At 35.7% G+C, this 16,612-nt stretch overlaps 1 protein-coding gene across 1 annotated transcript in view; it reads left to right on the forward strand.

Annotated features, from left to right (window-relative positions):
- The window catches only part of Oseg4 (intraflagellar transport protein Oseg4), a 270,266-nt gene that overhangs the window by 189,083 nt on the left and 64,571 nt on the right, over positions 1–16,612 (forward strand). The window contains exons 24-25 of the mRNA XM_090385309.1: positions 3,691–3,837; positions 13,814–13,946. Of these exons, the coding sequence (XP_090241435.1) occupies positions 3,691–3,837; positions 13,814–13,946 (280 nt within the window). The remainder of the gene's footprint in view (positions 1–3,690; positions 3,838–13,813; positions 13,947–16,612) is intronic.

Below are 16,612 nucleotides of genomic sequence, written 5' to 3' on the forward strand. Positions count from 1 at the left end.
CTCTCTCTCTCTCTCTCTCTCTCTCTCTCTCTCTCGGCACCTCCGTAGCCAGGTGGGAAGGAGCAGCAGTGCATAGCACACGCTTTTTGATTAGACCGGGGTTCGAGCCCATCACCACCAAATACGGAGGATGCGGAAAGGGCAGGGAATGACCACCGCATATCCCGGAGCAATATGGCCTTAGTTGCTAATGCTCCTAAAAACCAAATAACAAACAACAAACAAACTCACTCTCTCTCTCTCTCTCTCTCTCTCTCTCTCCCTCCCTCCCTCCCCTTTAACATCAATCATTGGAGTTGTTTTTAGATGATCAGGGGGCTCTGCAAGAACAAGTAAAGAAATGGCAGAAATTGATATGTTGATTCCTAATATATGCATATACAGTAAACCCCCGCTATTCGCGGGGTTTACGTTCCTGAGAAATGCCGCGAATACCGAAAACGCGAATACTGAGTTATGGCTCCCATAGTAATAAAGGGGTTCCGTTCCAAAGTATGAAATATATAAGAAAAACTAGTCTAAGATTTTGTCTATGTATGTGTTATATGTACCTTCATAATATGACTATGTACATAGACAGTACATAGTGAAATGCAAGCATATGGCATCAAAATGAAAATAAGAAACAATTTAATATTAAATGTAATATTTATTAGAAATTTCAAACAAATCTTTCAAACCAGCGTCTTTGCTAGCTAAAAAACCTATCCCGCCAGTGCTATCACCAGTTTCGCTAAAGCGTTGATAAGGAGTTTTGCGTTTTCGCGAATGATGAGTGAATTTAACGGAATTTTATTTTGAGTTCGGTCTTCTATCCACAGATTTAAAGTTTTTTCCATTTTTTCTAATTTAACATCACGAGTTACAGAGCAAATTTTTGAAGCAATTAGCGCGTTTTCACGGACACTACGGCGGACTTTTTCTTCCGATTTCTTGATTGATCGTACCGTTGACTTATTGATTTTATAATGTTTTGCCACTGAGGAGACACTTTCACCATTAGAAATTTTATCTAATGACTTAATTTTATTCGCTAATGTCATCACCTTCTTTGATATTTTCACATTTCTCTTGTTATTCGTAGTCATATTTTTGTAGGGGTTAGAAAGAACTTGTCCACAATAAAGTCACTTTCTTCCATTAACACACTCGAAAAAGTCTGTTTTACACTGCAAAACGGGAGATTTATCACTTTTGTAAGCATATCAATTTATAAATTGATAAATTTATAAGCATATAAATTAAAAGCAAACGACGAAACCTTCCATAACAAGCGCATAACACATATTGAACAAGGATTAGCGAGAAACATTCAGCTCGCGATTTTGTCACCACTCTTCCCCCACCCACTGAGCGCTGTTTTGACCGGGAAAGATAATTTTAGCCACGCCCATGTTTTTTTATGGCGGAAAATATTCACGGCGCTTTAAAATTCACATTTTTTAGGTTTCATTTTATATTAAATCGGCGATCGCGAATACGCGAAACCGCGAATACAGATACCGCGAATAGCGGGGGTTTACTGTATATTAAAATTTGCACAAGATCAAGTTCACAGTTGGATTCAATAAAGTTTATGTAGAGAATGAAATTATTGCTTCTAAGTCAAAGGTAAAATGGGCTGTAGAGAAATGAAAAAAAGAAGAAATGTGACCAATGTTAAAAAGTTGAATCAAAAGAGGAGCATCAGAAAGAGTGTCCATGTAAAAACCATGGAGAAGTCTAGATTTTTACCTTGAGTTTGGTGAAACAGTAAGAACTGAGATTAATTTGGGTAACGATTATATAGCCATGGGAACTAAAAGATAAAATTTTACAGAATTCTGTTATGAGTCATGATACAGTGGAAGGTAACGTACTTAGTTTGTGATTTTACAACTTGAAAATTCCATCCTGTAAAAATTTATTTACAGGAAAACTGCTATACTAAAATTTATTTATGGGATAAAGTTTACATAATATCATTATGCATCATGATAAAATGGAGGGTTATGATTGCATTATGCATCATTATAATAATTGGGTTGTGATTACATTTCTTTTCATAGTTTATGTACAGGATAACTGCTAAAATTTATTTATAAGATAAACTTTACAGAATACCATTATGAATCATGATACAATGGGGGTAGTATACTTAGATTTTGATTTCACTTCTTTTTGTAGTTGTGAAATTTTATTTACAGGATAACTGCTATGATAAGTGTAGTGAAGGCATACAGTATATCACTGTTAGTTGCCTTAGCAGATATGCCATCTGTGCAGTAGTTATGGTTGCATAATTCCAAGCATAACTACTGCACTAGTGGCAGGTAATAATACAGCTAATATGTATTTAATATTTTCTCCTGTTGATAAGATGTTTCACTGACATAATAAAGTTTCCCACACTTGGAAAATGCTGAATTCCTAATACATATAAATGAGAGATCTGTGAGTAAAATACTCTGTGCAAGGTTAATTTTTTTTATATCTTCTCTTCTTTTCCAGTTTGTTATAAAAAACAGAAACTATTATTGCTGTTGTACTCTAGTTATTTTCTTCTACCCCATGTATGTAGATAATGTCTGTGATAATTTTATCTTGTGCTGCTACCTTCTAACATTGGCATTGTATATCAAATGCTTATAATGATATCTCAAGGTCACCTGTTATTGAAGCACCTCTGTAGCCAGGTGGGCAGGAGCAGCAGTGCGTAGCACATTCTTCTTGATTAGACCGGGGTTCGAGCCTGTGAGCCACCAAATACAGAGGATGCGGAAAGGTCAGGGAATGACCACCGCATATCCCAGAGCAATATGGCCTTAGTTGCTAATGCTCCTAAAAACCAAATAACAACAACAACAACAACCTGTTATTGATTGGCTATTTAAAACATTCTGAAGAAGTAAGTGTGGGAAAATCAGTGAGCTTGATATATTGATATTTATAAGTTACTGCTTCTCAGAGACCAGATTTTCCTAATTGTGTGTAAATTAACTCTTAACAGACTCTTCGCAGATTCCGATAATCAGTACAGAATGAAGTTTCAGGCTGAGGAAGTAATCCACATAACAAAACATCATTCATTGCCCATCCAGGTATAATCATCAATCACTATTTATTTTTATTTATTATTTGGTTTTTTTAGGAGCATTAGCAACTAAGGCCATATTGCTCCGGGATATGCAGTGGTCATTCCCTAACCTTTCCGCATCCTCCGTATTTGGTGGTGATGGGCTCGAACCCCGGTCTAATCAAGAAGCGTGTGCTACGCACTGCTGCTCCTTCCCACCTGGCTACGGAGGCACCTTCAATCACTTTGGATGTAGAAGATGCCCATCAGTTTTTTTTTGTCATCCAGCAATAGACACTTGTCCCTATAGAAACTTTAGACAAACAAGAGTTGTACATAGTTATGTTAACCAGTAATGGCCATGTAAATATGGCCATGGCCATTAGGACTTTTTTTTTTTTATTGTGAATTTCTATCTGATATAAATGTTAAGTAATTAAAGTTAATTGCACTATTGAAGAAGATTCCAGTGTAAGGTCAAAATGTATTGTATCAAAATTTGCATATTAAAATTTTTAAAAATTTATTTAAAATGCATTACTTGTGTTTTCTATAACAGGTCTGAAATTTATAAATGGCCATATATTTTATTGAAAACTTTTAACACAATTTTTACAAAATTGTTTTCTGTGCAGAGATTTAGCTATAGATCTGCGAAGTCTCTTAGGAGATTGGTTTCGTGTTGTGCAATTGCTGAAAGGAGGAGCAAGTGGAGTTGATGACAGGCAGTTAGAAGATGCTTGGAATGCAATTGGAGATTATTATGCTGACCGACAAAAATGGTGAATAGGATATAAGATATCTCTGTCTTTTCCATTATAGTATTGTAATAGAAGGTACAAATTTTAAACAGCTCTGATTAAATTCATTCATGTTATACAGGCATACCTCTGTTAACGTTACCTCTGATAACGAAGCTTCGATATAACGAAGTCCGCAATTTCAAGCCCCATTTAACATAAAAAAAATATTCCAGTTTAATCACCTGAAATCTAAACAAACTGAAGAAATTACGGAAACCTTTGGGGCTTCTCGTGGTTGGTTCGAGAAATTTAAAAAACGGGCCAGGATTCATAGTGTAAAATTAACAGGAGAAGCTGCAAATAAGTTTCCAGAAAAACTAAAGGAAATAATTGAACGTGAAAATTTTCACCAAATTTGGTGTTCAGTGTTGACGAAAGCGGTTTGTTCTGGAAACGGCTATTAACAAAAAGCTTCATTTCTATTGAAGAAAAATCAGCTGCTGGGTTCAAAGCAGCCAAAGACTGTTTAACGTTACTCTTTGGATCAAATGCCTCTGGCGATTATAAATTAAAATTGTTATTAGTTTACCATTCAGAAAATCCAAGGGCGTTAAAAGGTAACATAAAAATAAATTTACCTGTAATATGGAAAGCAAATAGAAAAGCGTGGGTTACCAAGGAGTTATTTACTGATTGGTTTGTTAACCACTTTTGTCCTGAAGTAAAACGGTATTGTCAAAAAAACAACTTTGAAGAAAAAGCTCTTTTGTTGTTAGACACTGCTCCGGGACATCCTACTGATCTTAACCCGTTGGACACATGCATTCCTGTCAAAGTTGTGTTTCTTCCAGCAAACACAACTTCCCTGATTCAACCATTGGATCAGGGAATAATAGCATCTTTTAAAGCTTATTATCTGCGTCGAACATTAAGCAATTTAACTGAACTAGAGGATAAAGAGGAAGTGACAATTAAAACTTTTTGGAAAAACTACACCATTAAAAACGCAATTGAAAACATTGATAATTCTTGGAAAGAAGTCACTAAGAAATGTTTAAATGGAGTTTGGCGCAAAATATGGCCAGAAGTTGTACTAGAAGAAGAAAATAACATCCAAGAAATTAGAAATGAAGTTATCCAGATGGCTCAATCAATAGGTTTCGAAAATGTCGATGAAGAGGATGTTAGAAATTTATTGAATGCAGAAGATGATGGTTTTTCAGTGGAAGATTTAGAAAACCTTGTTAGCAACAAAGACAAAGATAATGAAGACGAAGTTAAAGAAGTTCCTGCCGAAAAAGTGTTAACAACCAAAGATTTAAAAAGGTGCTTAAATGACATTGAAAACGTTTTAAATTTTTTTAGTGAAAATGATCCTGATTTAGGAAGAAGTTTTATTGTTAAGCGATCAGTGTTAAATGCAATAACTCCGTATAGGCAATTGTTAAATGAAAGAGAAAAAAAGCATAAGCAATCAACTTTAGACTCATATTTTAAAATGTGATTTCACTTTGTATGTAAGTTGACTGTTTATTTAATAAAACTTTTCTTTGTTCGAAAAAAAAGCTTTTCATTTTCTTTACGTAGGAACGTATCCCTATTCTGGCCATAGTATTTTTACCTCTGAAAACGAAATTTCGCTTAGCGAAGTAATTTCGTGGAATGCATCCTATTCATTATTCGAGGTATGCCTGTATATTTAAAATATTTTCTTCCGAGATTATCAAGATAGCTTGAATGCAAAAAGAGATAACAGTCATCATGATTTATTATTATTTAGTATAATTAGGCCTTTGAAACATCATATTTGGGTACAGTACTCTAAGTTTAATTTTCAGAACGAAGTTTTTCTTGAGAGAATGTCCCATTTATAGTCAGAAAATTTCAAATAAACATTTTATTTTGCATGGTCTGTTGGTTTTTCCATTGAAGTATCATAAAATTCTGAATGAAATAAAATCAATGTACACTTTAAAATTTTCATTACATTTTAAATAGATTATTTATTAAAATTGCTTGTTTGAATTGTAAAATGTCCTCAAGCTAGCGAGGTGGATAGAACTGCTTCCCTCTGTAATTTTCTATGACGGACAGCATACTCTATTCGTCTTAATAGTTTTAGTCTGATGGAAGAAATTGATTAAGCAACGCAAGTGCTGCAGTACACGCATTTGAATTGAACTTAGTTCAAGCTCATATGACCGCTAAATACGGTGACTGATAATATTCTTGTCAAAATGATTAGCTGTAAATTCTCCTGTCCTGTGTGGTTGCTCCAAAGTGTAAACAGAACATTTTATTCCCGGATTGATAGAAGTTACGGAATTTAATTCTGTACCCTCGAAGTTCAGGAAGAATTTCCATTGATGATGGAAGCCGTTATAATAGTAGTAGTGGCATGTGTATGAGTTTATACAGCATCAGCCAAAAAAAAAAAATTGCACCATTCCCTCCAAATGCCTGTCCAGTTCCTCCTTAAATTTATTCAACCTATCAACTTCCACAACGACAGATGGAAGTTTGTTTCAGCAATTAACCACCACTGGTTAAGGCAAATTTCTGCACATCTATTCTACATCAAAAGTACATCACCAAGGGTGTCAAGACTAATATTCAAGATTTCTAAGAGGTACAAGCTAAAGATTATAATGATTTATGCACCAACATCGAGCCATGATGATGAAGAGGTTGAAGAAATGTACACTGAAATTGAGAGTCTTCTAGATGAGCAGAAAACCCACTACACTATTATTATGGGGGACTTCAATGCTAAGGTTGGAAAAAGGCAAAGCAGTGCAGAAAGAGGAACTATAGGAAATTTTGGAATTGGTGAAAGAAATAAAAGAGGTGAAAGACTTGTGGAATTTGCAGCATCTCAAGGACTGTCAGTAATGAACACTTTTTTCAAGAAAAGGGTGAACAGAAAGTGGACATGGAAGAGTCCAAATGGATTAACAACTAATGAAATCGACTTCATCCTCACTAACAGAAGATATATTGTGAATGTTGCTACCGTCCTGAATAAGGTAAATGTTGGAAGTGATCACAGAATGGTAAGATGTACACTTGATATAAATGTAGAAAAGAAAGGAAAAAACTGACTTGAGTAAATAATACAAAGGTCTTTGAGATAACAGAAGAGGAGAAAAAGCAGTATGTACTGGAACTTAAGAACAAGTTTGAGCTTCTGCAGACTGCTCAGGACCAAGATATCGACGAGGAATATTACAACTTTCTGAAAGTGATAAAGCCCAAAAAACCTATAGGGAAAAAGAAATCCAAAGAAGAAAAAATTAGTCAAGAAACACTTGTCATGATGAACCAAAGACGACAAATGAAGAACAAGAAAAACACTGACAGGGAGAAAATTGAGTATACTGAGTTATGCAAAGCCATTAGAAAGAGACTCAGAGAGGACATAAGAAGATTTAACACAAGAAACGTAGAACAAGCATTAAGGGAAAACAAAGGATTTAAATCAGCAGCCATGAGCAGTAATATAGAAAGACAAATGATACTGAAACTGAAGAATAGCGATGGTGTACTTATAAACAGCAGAGAAGGCATAATTCAAATAGCAGAAGACTACTATAGAGAATTATACAAGGAGCGAGGGAATGATACCAGCAGTGGGGAACATGGATTGCAAAGTAGCAACACATACGACATACCCGATATTCTTCCTAATGAGGTAGAACATGCATTGAAGAAAATGAAGAATCGGAAAGCCCCGGGGGAAGATGAAGTTACTGTAGAGTTGTTAAAATTGGGAGGAAGGGACATAACACAAAAACTGGCAAGGCTCTTCACAAAGTGCATTAGAAAAGGTGTGATGCCTAAGCAGTGGAATAATGCAATCATAGTTTTGCTGCATAAGAAAGGAGATAAATCAGAAATTGGAAATTATAGACCAATTAGCTTGTTATCCCATATCTACAAGTTGTTCACAAGGGTCATTACTAACAGATTAGAAAGAATACTTGATGAGAATCAACCGAAAGAGCAAGCTGGCTTTAGGACAGGATTCTCAACCGTGGATCACCTTCACGTAATATCACAGCTAATGGAGAAAGCAAATGAATATAAAACACCATTATGCCTGGCATTTGTGGATTATGAAAAGGCATTTGACTCCATACAGCATAAGGCAATGTTTCAGGCACTGGAAAGACAAGGCATAGATACTCCATATATTATGATTTTTAAGAAAATATATGAGAGTGCTACATCCTTTATTAGACTAGACAAAGACAGTAGCCAATTTAAAATCGAGAAAGGAGTTCGACAAGGAGACACAATATCTCCGAAGCTGTTTACTGCTGCCCTTGAGGAAGGTTTCAGAAGATTAGACTGGTCGCAGAAAGGAGTCAATGTGAACGGAGAGTACCTAAACCATTTACGATTTGCAGATGACATTGTGGTCATAAGCCACGATCCCAAAGAATTAGAGGAAAATCTTAATCAGTTATGCACAGTTAGTAAGGATTTTGGACTAAAGATGAATATGGCTAAAACAAAAGTAATGATGAACAAGTATGCCACGGAAAGGGAAATAATGATTGAAGGAGCAGTAATTGAAAAGGTGGAGTCATATACTTATCTGAGACAAGTTATTAGCTGTAATAATGATAAATGGCTGGAAGTCAAGAGAAGAATAAATTTTGGATGGATAGCATTCAGGAAATATAGTCACATACTGAAGAGCAATATCCCAGTTTGTCTGAAACGTAAAATAATGAACCAATGTATACTCCCCACCATGACTTATGGAAGTGAAACTTGGGCACTCACCAAAAGAATGGAAGAGAAGCTAAGAACTACACAGCGAAGAATGGAACGAATTATATTGGGAATCAGACTGTTAGATAAGAAGAGAAACACATGGATTAGGCAGCAAACTCAAGTAAAGGACATTCTTATCAAAACTAAAGAACTAAAATGGTCTTGGGCAGGACACATAGCTCGAAGACATGATGACAGATGGACTAAGAAAATAACAGAATGGTACCCAAGAGGAGCTAGAAGAAAACCTGGAAGACAAAGGCGGAGATGGATAGATGAAATTCATGAGTCTTTGAGTAGTAAATGGATGGCCAGTGCTCAAAACAGAAGGAACTGGAAAGTTGCTGGACAGGCCTTCATCCTGCAGTGGATTGAAAATGGCTGATGATGATGATGATGATGATGATGATGATGATATTCTACATCTGTCTTTTCTTAATTTGAATTTATGCCCCCTTAGGTTCGTAATCTGAACAAGTGGAAGGATCCCATCAGAATTCAGCATGCTCAACCCATTCAAGGCCTTATACACCTCAATCAGATCACTGTGCAGGTGCCTAGTCTCCAGCCACTGCAATTTGCAGAACTTAAGCCTCTCTTGGTAAGAGGATCCCTTCCCCCTCACCAATCTTGTTGCCCTTCTCTGTACACGCTCAAGCAAATCGACATCCTTCCTAAAATGAAGCCTCCAGAACTGTACGCAGTACTCAAGGCGTGCCCTGACCATTGCCTTATACAGAGGAATAATCACCTCCTTTTCCCTGCTAGCAAAATTCCTATATATCATTAACAAAACCCCATGACCTGCCCTGGCCGCCTGTCTACATTGCTCAGAAAACTTCATATCTGCCTGCACAATTACTCCCAGGTCTTTTTCATTGTCTACCACCTTAAGTGTAGTACCACACAGTTGGTACGTTTCTCTGGGGTTACTTCTACCCATATGCAGTACTTTGCATTTGTTAAGGTTAAACTTCAGTTGCCACTTCTTAGCCCATCTGCCCAAATTATCTAGATCCTGTTGCAGTAGCACACTGCCATTACTGTCATTAACAACCCTGCTAACCTTTGTATCATCTGCAAACTTCGACATTAAGCCTGATATACCTTCATCAATATCATTAATAAATATACAAAACAACAGTGGACCCAACACCGAACCCTGTGGGACTCCACTAATAACATTAGTCCACGAAGTGCAGCACCCATTGATTACCACCCACTGTCTTCTCCCACTCAACCATCCTTTTATCCATTGTAGCAACTTACCCTTAATACCATTCTGTTCCAATTTGTACAATAGTCTTTCATGCGCAAGTGTCAAAAGCTTTCCTGAAATCCAAATATATGATATCAAAATTATTTTTTGCATCCAGTTCCTTTGTAACCACATCATAATATCCTATCAAATTTATCAGACAAGACTTTCCCTTAACAAACCCATGCTGTGTCTAAATTATTGCTGCAGTCTTGTCTAGATGATCCTGCAATGCATCTTTAACCAGTGACTCCATTATTTTACCTGGAACAGAAGTTAAACTAACTGGTCTGTAATTACTTGTCACCCTTCGATCCCCCTTTGTGAATTGGGGATAGATTTGCACATCTCCAGTCCGTGGGAACCTCCCCCGAGTCCAAGGATGCTCTCATAATTATGGCTAAGGGTTTGCTTAGTTGCTTTGCCGCCTCCTTTAATATAACTGGATAGATCCCATCCACCCCAGGTGCTATTCTTATGTTTAACTTCAACAATTTCTCCTCCACTTTGCTCTTAGTTATTACAAAATCATTAAGTATCCTGCTACAATTTGATAACCTTCTGCCATTTTCAAACCTTAATAATTCCTCATGTGTGAATGTAGATGCAAAATACTCATTCAGTTTATTCTATCTGAGCAGGATCATCAACAGTCAAACCACCGATGTCAAGTGGACCAATCAGATTCATCCCCTTCCTTTTAGAGTTTATATAAGTAAAGAAATCCTTGCTGTTTTTCTTAGCATCTTTTGCCAAGGATATCTCGTAATCTGCCTTCGCCTGCTTAACCTCCTTTGTCACCTGATTACAGACTAGCTTATATCTGCCATAGGCTTCTGAGTCGCTTGATAATTTATATTCATCCCATGCATTTATATTTACTTACTATTGCTTTGTTTGAGCCATGATCTGGGGGTCTGTTGAAAAGCTCTAAGACATGTATTTATTCAACCACTGCAAAGAGCTCAAATAAATGAAATTTCAGAAAGCATGGGAAAGAAAGAAAGAATGGGACATTCTATTGGAGAAAAATCCCAGTTGTATTTACTTACTGTTGTTTTTTTTGTGCCATGATATGGGGGTTTGTCAAATTTCTGGGACAAGTGTATTTATACAAGCGCTGTAAAGAGCCATGAGATGTGAATGAAGCATCAGTGCTATTGTGAATTGATAACCTAGCATCTGTAATCCCATTGCATTATCTGCATTCACTAGTTTGTTATATACATTAGTAAAGGGTATTTGTTGTGCCTTTTGCTGCAGTTTGAAATAGTGTGTGTGTGTGTGTGTGTGTGTGTGTGTGTGTGTGTGTGTGTGTGTGTGTGTGTGTGTGTGTGTGTGTGTGTGTGTGTGTGTGTTAAATTGTTTGTAAACTTGGGAAAACTTGGAAACTCATGAAATGTTGCAAACAGCAGCAAAGCCTTAAGCCATACAAGAATACTCCAGTGGTTTTCAAAATTTTAAAAATGGCCAGACATTAACTGAAGATAATAAATAATATAGCAGTTGCATTAATTGCTTTCAGTATGAAATTTGGTTTATGCTGTCATTTGACAATTTGCGAGCTTGCAAACAGTGTCAATATATCATACATATCCATTGATATTTGAATTTGTTTAAACATTTTTTGAAAAATATTTAATTTATATCTGGTAAACTATTATTTATTATTGTCACTTTTTGATTACCATATGACCTGCATGTCTATTGGTCTCTTTGGGTCTTGTATTATAAATAAATACATATCCATCCTTACTAATGGCTTGGGCATGCAGAGTTTCAAGGAAATTTTTGCCACAGTTGCCATCTGATGACTAAAAGCTGCATTGTACAAGTGTGTCTCTTGAATCCTGTTCTCATGCCACAGAATATCAAAACTTTCTTTCTAACAGCATGTGAATGAATCTTATAGTTACACCTATTATCTGTAAATCAAGAAGTAGCCAACTTGGAGAAAGAGCCCTGTTTCATCTCACCTCATCCAACAAAAGTACATCAGGTTTGAGTTGATTTGGTTCATTATGGGCACTTTCCTGAAGATTAACCTAATATCTTAATAGAATATCTAATTCAGATTCTGTTAATTAGATATTCTATTGAGGAGTTCAAACATGTATGCATATTCTCTTTAGAAGGACATGCCAACAACATTGAGAAAATGGAACTTGGCATCATATCATGATAACACATATCACTAAATATCTGGTACAACACATTTTTCTAGTACCACATCATTCCTATGCTCCAGTTTTGGCATCTTGTGATTTCTTATTTCTAAACTGGAAGATCAATTTAAAGGAAGAAGGTTGAAAACATGATAAGAATATCAAGAGCCATTCTGAAAAAAAAATTTCAGGCTTGCTTTCATGAGTGACAGAATTTCTGGAATAAAGCTATCCAGCTACAAGGAAACTGCTCAGCAGGACCAAATATTCTAATAGTTTAAGTAATTTTGTTTGTATATTATTGAATCAGTTGCAAAACTTTTTTTTTTTTTTTGATGGGCTTATAGTAGCTCTGATTGGAAAAGGATAGATGACAAAAATACAAATAAAAACTTTGCTGCAATAGGTAAGGCTAAAGCTAAAAGCAGATTTTTCATTAAAGATAAGTAATGAAACTGAGAGGGAAGTTTCAGCATTTTCTTGATAAAATAATAATAGAACAATAGTAGTATTACACCATTCTGTACAGTACAGTTAGTATTAGCAGCAAAAGGAAGCAAGCTTATACAGCTACAGACAGAAAAAAAAAAAACCTTCTGTATTAGCATTATGTTTAATTATCTTCTTATGGTTTTATTCACATTCTGAGATTTTTAACTCAAGTTCAAAACATTTCCACCTTCCTGAGACTTGTTTTCTACGTCTTTCCCCAAAATCTTTCCAAGATTTTTTTTATCCTCTTTCATGCATATCTTATAACTCCCTTGTACTTTTCTTTACATTTCAATAAGCATTTATTAGTTTTATTTGCCAAAAATTTCTTATAATATTTTTTTCCTTTCTCTAACTATACCTTTCCTTCTTTTGTCCACTATTGCATTTGAAATTTCCTGTCTTTACAGACTTCCCCATATGCCTAAAGCTGTCTTAAATTTTTATAATTATTCATCTAAAGTCATAAGTCATGTTATCTTTTGACAGTTAACTTTTAAACAAGGTTTCTATACTTGTTGGTTGTTGGAATCTAGGGGATTTTTGTTCATTTTAATACTTTTTATACCTCCTATTTTTTACATTAATTACCGTTTTAATTTATTCAATAAAAGATTATGGTCCTTCTGATCTCAACCTCAGCTAGTTGTTTAAGATCCTCTTCTATAATGATGTAGTCAATTATGTTTTTCTTGTTTCTGTTATTCATAAACTTGTGGATATTTTTATCCACTGAAATACTGTATTTACGAGTGCATGACTTATACAAAATTCTAGTAGCTTTTTGCCATTATTGTTAGAGTCAGCTTTCTCTTCAGATTTTACTAAGATATCTTTATAGATGTAATTGTTATTTCCTGCTTTGTTATTTAAATCTCCAACCATCCCTGCCAAAGAAGTTTTAAAAACAAATATTTCTTTGACTTTTTAAGATTTTATACTTAAAAAGCAATTTGTTTTTGTTAAAAAAATTTTAAAAGGAATAATACAGCTTGTCTCTTCAACATCAAATCAAAGTCTGTGAGTCCATCAATAATTAATGAATCCATTATTATATTATAAGAAGAATTCAAAACAATGTTTTTTCAGATGCAAACATTTTGATTATAGGAGGCAGATGTGTTAAAATTAACATATAAAGTCATAGATAAAATATTTTGCCAGCAGCACCAACATCCAGTACTGCAAAAACAGAAGAGCATGAAATTAGAACCTTGGTTTCATCTTGTATTATAAACTTTGTTTTGAATCTGTTGGATAATACTATAGATGATTATTATTAATTTAATTTGACAGTCCATTTATGTTTTTTTCACAGGGAAAATGCTGTAACCTATTATGAGCAGGGACACAATCAAGAAAGGCTTGCTGAATGTTATTATATGTTAGAAGATTATGAAAATTTAGAAAAATTAATGAATGGATTGCCAGAAAACCACAAGTTGTTACTGGTAAGCTTCTTGTTTGGAATATATTTGGTTATATTTTGTTTTTATGTATTTTTTTGGACATTGATGATATACAGCTATAGATTACATGTGTCTATTAATATGATTGATGTATATTATTTAACTATCAGATTATTATATTCTTTATAGAAGCTTATATATTTTATGTAAAAAAAACATATGATGTCAGACCTTGTTTTGGTTACAACGTAGTGTAAAACAGTTCAGCTAGGTATCATATAACTTATGCTCTAGTTTATCTCTTATACAGATTATATAGAGTATATATAGGACAATTCTTTTTTTTTTTTTTTTTTTTTTTTATGTGAACCCCAAACACGAGAGGTATTAGAACCTATAGTACTTAGTACCGTGCTTGGGTTGGAGGTTGAGAAGACGAAAGAAGATATTTGTTGACATTGGACTTGAACTTCTGTAGATTGTGATTTTCAGAAAATACGTATGAAGGAAGGTTGTTCCAGAAAACAGCAGTTGAATGAATAAATGAGGAAGATGAAAAGTTGGTTCTGTGGTTTTGAAGTTGGACAGTAAATGGATGTTGGCTAGTGGTGGCACGTGTTCGGACTGTTTTGAAAGAGAGAGCGGGAATTATAAAAGCCAATTCAGAAGAACAGTGCCCATGGAAGTATCTGTAGAAAAGGCATGCAGCAGAAACAGTGCGTCTATGAGAAAGCAAGTGGAGAGACTCTGTTAGAGATGAATCATTAATTAACCTAACTGCCCTCTTCTGAATGGAATCAAGAAGCCTGAGAGAGGTTTTGGGGGCACCACCCCAGATGTGGGAACAATATTCCATGGCAGGGCGGATTTGCGATTTATACAGAGTGAGCAGCTGTTTGGAAGAAAAGTAATGCCGAGAGCGAAAGAGAAAACCAAGTTTTTTAGATGCAGAGGAAGCAATATTTGTAATGTGCTTGAGCCAAGAGAGATTAGAAGTCAGGGTAATCCCCAAAAGAGATATATCATTTTGCCTAGAAATCGGAGTGTCACTAAAGATAAGCATAGGAGCAGAGGAATCCTTTTTGCGAGATATAAGACAAGACTGAGTTTTAGAAGGGTTGAAATCAACTAAGTTGTCTTTGCCCCACTGGAAAATTATCTGAAGATTGGCATTTAAGGAATTGGTAGCAGATTTTTGAGAAGTTGAAGCTGATTGAGCAGGACAAGGTTTCTCAAAATGAAAAGTTGAATGCAATGTGCTATCATCGGCAAAACTATGGATAGGATTTCCATGGAAGAAGGTCATTGATATACAAGAGGAAAAGAGTGAGGGAAAGAACTGAACCTTGGGGGACACCGGCATTAGTGGAGAAGTTAGAAGACAGAGAGCCATCTACCATCACCCTCAGTGAGTGATCAGAGAGAAAACTGGATAACCAATTACTAAAAACAGTTGGCAAACCATAAGATGGAAGCTTGTTTAGAAGACCTTTATGCCAAACACGATCAAAAGCCTTTGAGATGTCAAGAGCAACTACTTGTGTTTCACCGAACCTTTCCATTGAATTAGTCCATAAATGGGTAACATAAGCCAGAATATCACCAGTGGATCGACACTGACGGAATCCATACTGGCGATCGTTGATCAGACGGAAGGTTTCTAGGTAGTTTAAGAGTTGGTGGTTAATTGATGTCTCCATTACTTTAGAAAGAGTAGAAGTAATTGCAATGGGGCAATAATTGGATGGGAGGGATTTGTCACCCTTTTTAGGAACTGGCTGGATATGAGCAAATTTCCAAGCATTTGCTCAAAAACACCTTTGGAATAAGAAAGTGAAAAAAGGCGGCAAAGAATAGGAGTAAGTTCAGGAGCACAGGTTTTGAGAACAAGTGGAGAAATACCATCAGGACCTGGAGCTTTCTTAGCATCAAGATTCATCAACATCCTTCTGATATCCTTCTGACAGAAGACCACAGGAGGCATTGAATGGAGCGTGTTGGGAATGGTGGGAGGTGTTTTACCAAAATCATTAATACATCAGTTGGAAGAAAAATAGGATGCTAGCAGGTCAGCTTTATCCTTGGCTGAAGTGACAACAGAACCATCTGGTTTGGACAGAGGTGGGAGCAGAGATGGGCAAAAGTTGCGGCCAATGGCTTTGGCAAGAGACCAGAATGCTCGGCTACCATTAGGGCAAGAAGCAAGTTTTCTACTCTTAGCCTGTTCAAACTCTAGTTTGGACTGATTAATAACTGCTTTACAATTGTTGTGAGCTTTGGTGTAGGCAAAAAATGAAACTGAAGAATTAGAAACAAGCCAATTACGATATGCAACATTCTTCTCTTGGACAGCCTTAGCACATTTATTGGAAAACCAAGGTTTAGATAAAGGACGAGATTTTAAAGTGGAGTGTGGGATAAAGGATTCCATTCCTGCAAGAATAATTTCACTGACATGATCTGAGCAAACATTGACATCAGAAGTTTTGAAACAGTAATCTTCTTCTTCTTTTCCTTGGTCGGAAAAGAAGAAAAGAAGTCTCGCAGGTCATCCCATGCATTCTTGTAATGCCAAACAATACAAGGTTGGGAATAGCCGTAAGATAAAGGTTCCATTGGGGAAGAGACAATCACCAAGTTGTGATCTGAAGTTCCTAAAGGACCTCTCACTTTGACCGTGTACTTAGAAGGGTTGTTTGTGAGAAAAA

Source organism: Mastigoproctus giganteus, chromosome 11 (genome assembly GCF_048544385.1).
Source record: "Mastigoproctus giganteus isolate SK-2022 chromosome 11, ASM4854438v1, whole genome shotgun sequence".
NCBI classification, from domain to species: domain Eukaryota; kingdom Metazoa; phylum Arthropoda; class Arachnida; order Uropygi; family Thelyphonidae; genus Mastigoproctus; species Mastigoproctus giganteus.